General features: G+C 41.6%; 1 protein-coding gene across 1 annotated transcript; it reads left to right on the plus strand.

Moving 5' to 3' along the window:
• Nucleotides 1–849: 849 nt before the first annotated feature.
• oxnad1 (oxidoreductase NAD-binding domain containing 1) lies at nucleotides 850–9,224 on the plus strand. Its single transcript, XM_070921964.1, has 8 exons — nucleotides 850–933; nucleotides 1,516–1,636; nucleotides 2,026–2,092; nucleotides 2,287–2,390; nucleotides 5,020–5,161; nucleotides 6,696–6,941; nucleotides 7,081–7,189; nucleotides 7,414–9,224. Exons 2-8 carry the CDS (start codon nucleotides 1,530–1,532, stop codon nucleotides 7,569–7,571), a joined length of 933 nt encoding a protein of 310 aa, XP_070778065.1. The 5' UTR covers nucleotides 850–933; nucleotides 1,516–1,529; the 3' UTR covers nucleotides 7,572–9,224.
• The last annotated feature ends 901 nt before the right edge of the window (nucleotides 9,225–10,125 follow it).

Consider the following 10,125-nt stretch of genomic DNA (forward strand, 5'->3'; position numbering starts at 1 on the left):
GCATCAGCTGGACGGGCAGATCCTCCACCAGGTCACTGCTGACAGTGACTGTAGCAGGGAGAGGGAGCTGAGAAATATATATATATAAGAGAAGAGCTGTGGACCAGCGCTTGTGAAGGCTCAGTGCTGGTGCAGGTCTGAGCCTCAGCTTCCTCCAGCTCCAATGATGTACTGGACTCCATGATCTCCACAAAGCAATCTGCAAACAATGCAGTCCTTTGGAGAAGTTACCAATAGGGTAAGAGTAAATGTGCCCTCAAAGCAGCAGTCGAAAACTAGGCGAAAACTGGCAAAAAAATAGGCAATCAAGGTGTGATTATTACATCACAGGCATATCATGTGTAGTTTTCACCATTGTTTATTGTAAATCAGTAAAGGACAGTAGTTTGGCAGTTGAATGAACAAAGGGCAAAGTTCTGTTTGGCTGGAAAATACTTCAATAATTGATTATAAATTTTTAATCACATGGCCAATCTGCTGCTTTACATCAAACTGACCTCATGGCTTCTATTAAAAGCTCTTAAACACAATAAAGACTATATATATATAATATAATTTGGGGACAATGAAATCTATCTATCTATCCATCAAACGTCTACAGGTAGTTTGCAGTTTCCCACAGTTTAGCATTTCAACATCTTTCAGGACGCTGAACTAGACCTAATGGTCCAATCCGCGCTCCATAATAATCTAGTAATTCCTCCATTGCCCTACGAGCTAGGAGCCAACCGACAAGAAGAGGGCGCTACAGCAACAAAATTGAATGCGCCTCGTGTGGCAGAAGAAGACGCTGGCTGCAGTACAACTTCAGAGAACAAAAAGAAGAAGAAGAAGACATCAGTAGTGTCATGTAATCATAACATGACCAAGGTTATCCCGAAGATAGTGGAGAGTATGAACATCATTTGACAAAAACAGTGTCATCTTATCTCGGTAAGAAGAAGAGCTCAGCTGCTCGTTGTTTGCTATAGTATTATGTGTCTGTGTTAAGCAACAAACCGGCATTGGCTTTCTAGTAGCTAGTGAGCTAACTATCAGCCGCATGACGGAGGTGACGCCATACTCCGTTTAAAATAATCACAATAATACATCTAGCCGCTTTTTGATCAGTATGTAACGTTTTAGGATAGGTCTGCCTCTTATTCCCTTCATCCTCGTCCATCAAAAGACACCACGGCTGGTGGCAGCGAGCATTATTAGTTATACCGAGGTCTTGAGCCACGTTTTCTGGTGTAGTTTGGTGGCATTTTACCTGTCATGGTTGTTAAGGTATACTAGATAATTCCGTGAGGAGAGTTTGGTGTGACGTTTTAGTTCAACCGCTTTGTTGAGGGGCTCAGCTGTTGAGTCTACCGCTGATGTACAGAGCATTTATCAATCGACAAGAAAACTAAAAGAGAAAGGTGAATGTATGAACAAATGTATGATATACACATATGTGATGCTAAGTCATGTAAAGCGACAGTTGTTGGCTTTGACAGCTAACGCCGGATCTTCTCTATTCTTTTCTGATAGCAGTCCAGGTCGCGATGAGCGTCCCCTGTGTCTTGTCCTCCGCCGCCCGAAGCTTCAGCCTGCCTTGTCCGGCCGCCGGCCTGCTCTGCTGCCGGCTGCTGGGCCCCAGCTCCGTCACAAGGTGAGTTTCATCTGGAATGTACCGGCTGTGTTTACTGTGGCCTGCTGTCATGGCTGCTCAGTCCTGAGGCACTGTAGAAACTGACACCAAGGAAACGAATATATGACACTATGCAGGGAAATGCTTGTTGTCCAGCCAGATCTACTGTCAAGGTTTCAAAGTGTGTTTCAACTTAAACTTAAACTTTCACTTCATCCAAATCATGAAAAACAGATGTGGGTGAACTGGTCCTTTTAAGTTTGTTGTTGCTTGCTGGCAATGAGGGCAAAGTCCACTTGCCGTTTCTGAATATTCTTGTCACATAAGGCTGCTGTGTAGCTCCTCACTCACTGCATTAGATAATATTTCACATACAAGACAAGTGACAAAGACAACCTCCTTTTTATCAGAAGAAACATGTCCTCCAAAAGGCAAATGGACCATCTAGAGAGAACAGCGAGCAACTCCAGACAAAATGTAAGTGGATATTTTGTATTTGAGTACATTCATGTTGACTGTGTCCATTATCTGTGGCACTTATTAACAATGCCATTTGCTGACAGTCCAACCCACTCATGAACTCTGCTTTCTTTCTGTGTGTGTGTGTGTGTGTGTGTGTGTGTGTGTGTGTGTGTGTGTGTATTATGTGCATGACCGGCTGCCTAACACAGGCTCTGTATCCAGCTGAAGTATGTGGCATCATAAACGAATCAGAGACGGTGAAACGTTTGAGAATAGCTGTCCATCCAGACTTCACCTTCAAAGCAGGACAGTGGTGAGTAGACACTGACGCTAACTTTTCACCAACTCATTAAGCAGTTTTTTTGGTCAGGTGAAGGAACACTGTCACATTGTTTTGTGACACCTGAGGTATTGTAATGATAACAACGAGACTAAGAGAAGTGAGAAAGTTACTCTGGTTACTCTGATTTGTGACCTCCTGTAGGGACTCATTTGTCCTTCTGTCAGATGACTTGCATATTCCCAAGCATTTAAAGAACATTAAATAGAGGAATGCAGAACAGATCAGCAGAAAAACACACAACAAAAGAATACAACACAGCTGTCAAGGTGAAAAACCCGCTCACATCACCCTCCAAGTTATAATTCTGAGTCGGAGATGTCGGGAATTTCTGAGGCTTACAGTATCTCACACACTCCCACACGCAAGTGACAACAAACCTGTGACAAAATTGCTGCAAAGCCACCATAGCTGCCATGTACATAAATAAAATCTAAAGGATAAAATCTCACTCATTTCTCAGAGGGTTACCCTAGCAACCAAACATTTTCCCGTTCTTCCCTTTCTTCCAACATTGCATGAATGCAACATTAGCCTCTTTAAATTTAAGCTCAAAGCAGAAGTTACCATAGTAACACTTTCTTCATGAAACAGGATTGAGTAGAACCCCAACATATTTTGGATATGTCTAAGCTACCACCTGAGCGTGATTTGTGAAACATCCCTCTGGAGACCTTTCACAGTGCTTGTAGTACTCATAGTAACCACAAGGTGGTGGCATTGTGTTTGATTTGTCCTAGTGGTTTTCTTTTATTACAAAACTTTTACAGTAAACAGACATTTACAATCCTATGTCACAGTGAACATGTGAGCCAGCTCAAGGTTATTGTTGATAAGAAGAAGACAGTTGTTGTCAAGGAATGCATCACATCAGCTAATGGAAGGATCAAAGCTTTTGAAAACATTAAGAGCTTTTTGTCAAATAAGGATAAACCAAATAGTTGCGGACTTAACAAGCTAAAGTGTGCTCATAGGTTTGTGTAGGTAACTAGTAGCTGTATGCACTGGATTGTATGTGCGCTTCCAGTTTTAATTTGAAAGGTGCTTGAGACACAGTGGCTTGTTTTTTGACCGGTGCACAACATTGGGAAATGTTTTAACTTCCAGTAACTCTCTTCTAATCCACGGTTTGACCAAAGTTTTGAAAGTTTGGTTATGTTTTCAAGGTTAGGAATATGCTTGAATTCGAATATACCTCCGTGAGAAATGCTTGATTTTCTCCATTGTCTGGAGTTTCATCTACATAATCACTCGTGTAAATCTTTTAATATTTGAAACGTAATGATCCCATCGTCCGTTTGTTGTCTCGTGGAGTTTCACCCTGGAGAAGGTGCCGACCAGAGATAGATTGACTGACATGGGCGTCGAAATGAAAAGGGGGCGTTTTTCCGTTCCGCTCTGTTCTGCATCTGGTGTAAACCTGGCATCATGAGGGCGACCATCTGCTCTCAGTATAGAAATGTTTGGTTTTGGTACATTGAAAGTGCTTGCAAAGTGCTTGAATATTACTATGATTATTATTATTAAAAAGCTGTTCGAACCTTGCTAATCATAATAGCAAGTTAAGTACTTCTTCGATGAAGGCAGAGCTTTTTTTTCCTGAGTCTGTGTCTGTCAGTCAGTGTTGCCAATGCTAATTAGTGTACCCTGCACATGCAGTATACGTACATGATGAGCCCATACTGTAGGTGGGCGGTGGTGAGATATAAAACCGGCAGCCAGTTGCCCTGCGGTGTCTGGTAATGAATGTAAATAGATGAAAATCCTTGAGTTTCAGTGTTTCTGAGAAAAAGGACTGTTTAGTTGTTCGTCTCCAGGTGGGAGAGGAGGAGGAGGAGGAAGAGGAGGAAGAAGAAGAAGAAGGAGGAGGTGGTGGTGGGTGGAACATATGTGCGTGTCTTCACAGCAGATCCATATTTATGATGCCTCTGAGGGTTGTGGAGTCTCTCTCTAGTGTAACAGTGGGTCATTGTGTTGGTGGAACATGAGCCCAGCTGTTTAGCATTGCTGTTTTCCTGTGGGGGTGGGGTGGGAGCTGCCTTGCTTGTTGACGGACAGATGCAACCATGTAACTAGCAGGTAACTTTCCATCTGGTTTGGTTTTGTTTGACTTGGTTTCTGGAACAGGCTGCCCCCTTCACTGAGGTCAAAGGGCATCACGCTACGTTCATTCACACTTTGACCCTCAGTTCAGCACATTTTCACTCTTCAATTAATTATTGTTTAGAAAATCTGAAAAGTCAGCTATATTTCCAATCGGAGTAACATGACTTTAGTGTGAAAAAACAATAATGGTAAAAATGGTTCAAATTAAATTATGTTTTATAACAATGTGCATGTAGTTGTAATACATGTAATGCAATGGAAATACATGTAATACATATAATACAATAAAATGATGCCAAAACAACACATCCATGGTCAGATTTAGTATTATGTTCGAGTGAAGAACAGGAATATATGTTTCTTATAACGTCTGATAGCTTTAGCCTCTGCAGTGATGTAAACATTGTAACTACAAGGTTTTTGTCAAGATATGCATAATCAAGTTCAAACATCCACAATAAATCAATAATTAATTGTTTTGTGGTTGTGTGTGCAGGGTGGATTTCTTCATCCCCGGCGTGGAGAAGGTCGGAGGTTTCTCCATGTGCTCCAGCCCGGGTTTGCTGCAGAGGGAGGGCGTCGTTGAACTGGCCGTCAAATACACCAAACACCCACCAGCACACTGGGTTCACACCGCGGTGAGTGGGACAGTCAGATATATTCCTTAATAAGTATGACATTGACATTCTCAACGTTACCGTGAGCGGTAATTTTCCCAGGAAGATTATTGAAAGTTACCTGCAAAGATTGCTGCCCAGGAGTCAGAATATTTTAGAAAAGTAGATTTGGTCAGGCACATGTTTGTCCAATGGAGACGCTGAAACAGCGTGAAGATGAGAGCTCAAGAAAAGAGATGTAGAACAAGAACAAGTGCAGCGAAAGGATCAGGGTGTTGAGAAATGGTTAAGGTGTTGTAGAGTAAGGAAATGAAGACTGCCACATAATCACACCAGTGGTTATTCTAAAAAGTGTGAAAAGGAAAATGGCAAGTCAAGGGATATTTCCAGAATTTGTTTTAATTTCTTTTGTCCGACCTGCAGAAGCAGTGGGCTCTTACCTGTACTAAAACATTAAATTAAAAAGTAGTGACACACTCCCAACTGAACATTCAGTTCATTTAACCACTTTATTTTTTTCCTTCTCTTTTCATATTTTTCTTCTAGGTTTTGTTCCCCATATGACCCCTGATGTTTTTCAATCATGTGTAATTGCTGTCAAGGGTTAGTTAGACTGTCTGTGTAGTAGTTCTGAAGTAGAACTGTGATAGTGAAGCTAAAAACTCAACAGAAGTTGTTTAATTGTGTGTCGAGCAAGACATGTTTGGCCAGCAAGTCTACACAGGGTGAGGTGTGAATAGGTATAATAATAATAGGTGTAAGGTGTAATAATAAAAATATAGAATATGAAAAATGTGACGTTCTTGGTGCATAACACTTGTATTTTGTCTACAAGCACACGCTCCAAAAGGTAGCCTTTTTTTAATCCAGTGTGTGAGAATAGTTGTATGAATGTGAACAATGTTTCCTCTCTGCTTACCTTCCCCTTCCATTTCTGTACTCTGCATGTTTGTTTGCAGCTTCTGTGTTTGATGATGAGCCTTAATAAATAGCTTTGAGCTACTACGCCACTGTAAAGAAGTATCAGAAAGCGGTGCGATGTGTTTGAGTGTTTTGAGACTTTACAGCGCTCTGCTCTGGGATCGTTTGATGATTCATTTGTTTGATATTGCGCTCCGACTCCTCTCTGCGAGCAGGAACAGTGTAGGGACCGTGATAGCAGATTAAGAGGGTGAGCATTATTATGTGTGTGTGCTCACATGTGTACAAAAGCAGATGAGGGCATATTTACTGTTCCTTTTGACTTCAAAAGACCTTCTCTGCTTAACTTGTGAAATCGCTTTCAGCTATAGCATAGGTTTGTTGTGTGCATGCATGCTGATCTAAAAGTGTCTCTTTACTGTTTCCTGAGGCTTTGATGTAGTTGAAGCGATGCTGTGTTTTTCTTGGAATTTATTTCATATCTCAAAAAGGTGTATTTCAGCTGTTGAGAAAATAGAAATATTGGGAGCCATAGTGTCTGAGTTACCCAGCTCAACACAGTCTTAGTTTTCTGTGTCTGTCTTTTTTCAATTTCTGTCTTTATTTTGAATCGCTGTCTCTCCTCCCCCCTCAGTGTACAGTGGGCTCCCAGGTGGCCATGCGTGTCGGTGGGGACTTCTTCTTCGACCCGTCGCCCTCTGACCTGTCTGTAGATTTGCTTCTGGTGGCCGGCGGCGTCGGGATCAACCCCCTGTACTCCATCCTGTTGCACACCACAGATCTGCTGCATCTCAACCATGCCTCTGGTGGACGGGACTACAACATAGGCTCTGCCCACCTCTGCTACAGCGCCAAGAACACACAGGAACTGCTCTTTAAGGTGTGTTCTTGTATTGGTTTTGAGTGTTTTTGTGAGGAATTTTAGGAAACTTGCTGATGGCAGGAAACTGGCAGGTGTGTTTCAGTATGTAAGGAGAAACTGTCACAAGTGTGTTATTATCTACTCTCTGTGTTCCCAGAGCTCCATCATCGAGGCGTGTCGGGAGTTCCCTGACAAGTTCTCCTGTGACTTCCACATCACGCAACAGAGCACAGATGTCAACCCAGACCTCCAGCCGTTTCTCAACCGTAAGTAATCCCCATGCACACACACTCCTACACACATACACTTGTCTTTGTTTAGCAGGGACGATTTAGTGACTGTCACATTCTACCATATCTGTCTTTGTTGATTTATCTCTGTCGTCATGTAGAACAGGCACCATCAAAGCTCCACATGGGAGACTCGGAGGGAATAGGTGCAGCATCACTGAGTCTTGATTAATTGATTGACTTCCCTTGTGTCTCCCCAGGCGGGAGAATTACAGAGGAGGAATTGCGGGGTCATGTGGACCCGCAGAGGACTTTGTGTTTCCTGTGCGGCCCCCCGCCAATGATCGAAGCAATTTCAAAAACCCTCATGGACTTCGGCCTCCCGAAAGACAGAATCCTCTTTGAGAAGTGGTGGTAGAAACTCTTGTGCTTCCCAGAAACCTACAGGATTGTCCTCCTGGCAGGATGTATGGGGTGTGGTGAGAGCGGAAAGTAACTGAAATATTCCAGCGATGTGGACTAATATGAGTGCTCAAATACTGTGATCCATGCTGCTGCAACCGGTGCCTGACCTGTGATAGACGGCTGGGACCGCCCACTCTACAGCTAGCAGCTAAATCACCGAGACAATAGCGATGTTTTATTTCTTATAGTCTAAAAAGGACCACCGAGCAGACTGTAAAATCTCAACTTTGGCAAGACGTTTTTCAGCTCACTGCCTTGCTGAATATTCCAACAAACCTGCAACTCCAGTGTCCCCTTTATGTGTATGATAAACAGATTGTGACACAGATGTTACACATCTTCAATCTCATTTCTAGCATATATTTGCTTGACTGAGGTTCTGCTCAAACAAATAGGTGGTGCTTAGTTTTACCCAAAATTTTCACACACTTTTTTCCCCAATGCAAGACTGTCCTAAACCAATAATTTGACATTTTCAGAAATACACTTATTCGCTTCCTTGCCAAGAGTTAGATGAGAAGATCAACACCACTCTTGTACTTGTTTACCAAATATGATGCTACAGCCAGTAGCCAGTTACCTTAACGTAAAGATGGGTAACAGGAAAACCACTAGCCTGGCTCTGTCCAAAGGTAACAAAATCCACCTACCAGCACCTCTAAAGCTAAGGTGTAAAAATGCCACGTTGTGGTTTTATGGATGTTATGTGTTCAACTATTTCCAGGAAGACACTGCACCCGTCCAAGAAATAGTCACATAACCCCCCTGTAAAAGTGCAACTTGTCTTTATACTTTGTTTTTTGTATGGATGAAAGAAACAAGATATAACGGGTTAAACAGTGAGCTTTAGACAAGTTTTGTAAACTTCGAACAGAGCCAGCTAGCTGTTTCTTCTCTTTGTCTTTATGCTAAGCTAAGCTAAGTTAAGCAGCTGCGAGTGTGGTATTGCTCTCATGTAACTCTTTGCAAGAGAGCGAATAGGTGTATTTCCCAAATTGTCAAACTATTGCTCTAAAGTCACTAAGATATAGAGGATCAGTGCAAACAATAGCAATCTACATTTTTATTTTACACTGTGCATAAGTGTTTTATGACTGACTCATTTTCTTATCAAAAGACCTCCTGCTCATGTGTTCTTAGAAGTGTTATACTATGTGTATATATGCTTAATGAAATAACTGGGAGCTATTTATTTGCAGAGTTGTGTGGCTGATAAGTTTGGGTTACATTGGAGCAATTGTTTTTCACATTTTACTCGCATGCAAACTTTTGAGAGTGTATTTATAAACAATCTCCCACATATTGGCTGGTGTCCCTGCCTGTTTTACTCGCTCGCACACTGTTACATGCATACACGGTGCTTATCTCACATACACACTTCCACATACCCATAAACGGCTTCTCATCCCGGGGTGGAGTGAGTTTCCCATGGTGCACTGTAATGGAACCTCCAGGTGGTCTCTGATTGGCTTGGATCACTGAACATCCCTCGGAGATGGTTGCGAGCTTCTTGTTGTCGTCTCAGTGGGGGGTTGCACTGTTGAGACTCATTTTCGAGTTGTTTCTGCATTTCTTCCTCATATGAGGAAAATTTTTTATGCTGGTAAGGTGAGATTTAAAGGAAATAAAGGAAATTGAGTCAGTCTGTTTTCAAACACTTTATTGGCCTCTGCTTTTATATAAATACTTACATGTTTCACTACTTACACACAACACGAGGTGGTCCATGAAATAAGAAATAAATAGTTGATTTCTAATGTACACACTTTCTGAAGATGAAAGGTCAGTTCTCCCAAATTACAAACAGGATTTTTTTACTTGCCTCTTGTAGTGTCTAGCCAAGCAGACAATTTTTGGGTTGATTCAGCCAGGTTTCTGAAATTTATGGTACCACCTCATTACAATGGAGGTGAACTGACATAATTTCTGATGCTCCCAGCATCCAAAAAAAACAGAAACATGTCTTTCTAGAAGCAATGTCCCAGGTACTCTGGATAATCAACAGTTTCCATAGAACTGTTTTCTACTGAAGAAATAGTCCCTAAGAAAGCTGTCGACTGTGTGTTCTGTGGATTATTTAAAGTATCCGTGATGTTGCTTCTGGGTCTCTGGGGTTTGTTTTAATATAATGAGCACCACAAAGAAAATGTCTTCCTGTATTGAGGTGAAGAAATGGATATCTCAAAATCTGGCCAAAAATCAAAACCAGCTAGATCGGACTAGAGCTAAGTGACAGAATGTTTTTTTATTATATTAATTTACATGAACTGGCCCTTTAAAGTTTAGGCCCAATAAAACATACCATCTAATATCTCAATGCAGTGTAGAGCCTGACCAACACCAATAGAGTTTTTTTTAAGTTGTCACCAACACACTGTTAAAAATAAACTCTGGTGAAGTTACAGTATGTAATGAAGACAGTTTCTAAATTTCCTCAAAAATGTAATTTCTGTACTTCAATTTCTTAATTATCGGCCGACATTTAAGCCAATACAGGTATACGTATC

Source organism: Enoplosus armatus, chromosome 16 (assembly GCF_043641665.1).
Source record: "Enoplosus armatus isolate fEnoArm2 chromosome 16, fEnoArm2.hap1, whole genome shotgun sequence".
NCBI lineage: Eukaryota > Metazoa > Chordata > Actinopteri > Centrarchiformes > Enoplosidae > Enoplosus > Enoplosus armatus.

What these genes read in the sequence shown, in the direction of transcription:
- oxnad1 (XM_070921964.1), top strand. Translation starts at nt 1,530, where the DNA reads ATGAGCGTCCCCTGTGTCTTGTCCTCCGCCGCCCGAAGCTTCAGCCTG. An exon ending in GGCCCCAGCTCCGTCACAAG is followed by an intron (nt 1,637 to 2,025) that starts GTGAGTTTCATC and finishes CCTTTTTATCAG; the next exon opens with AAGAAACATGTCCTCCAAAA. An exon ending in CACACTGGGTTCACACCGCG is followed by an intron (nt 5,162 to 6,695) that starts GTGAGTGGGACA and finishes CTCCCCCCTCAG; the next exon opens with TGTACAGTGGGCTCCCAGGT.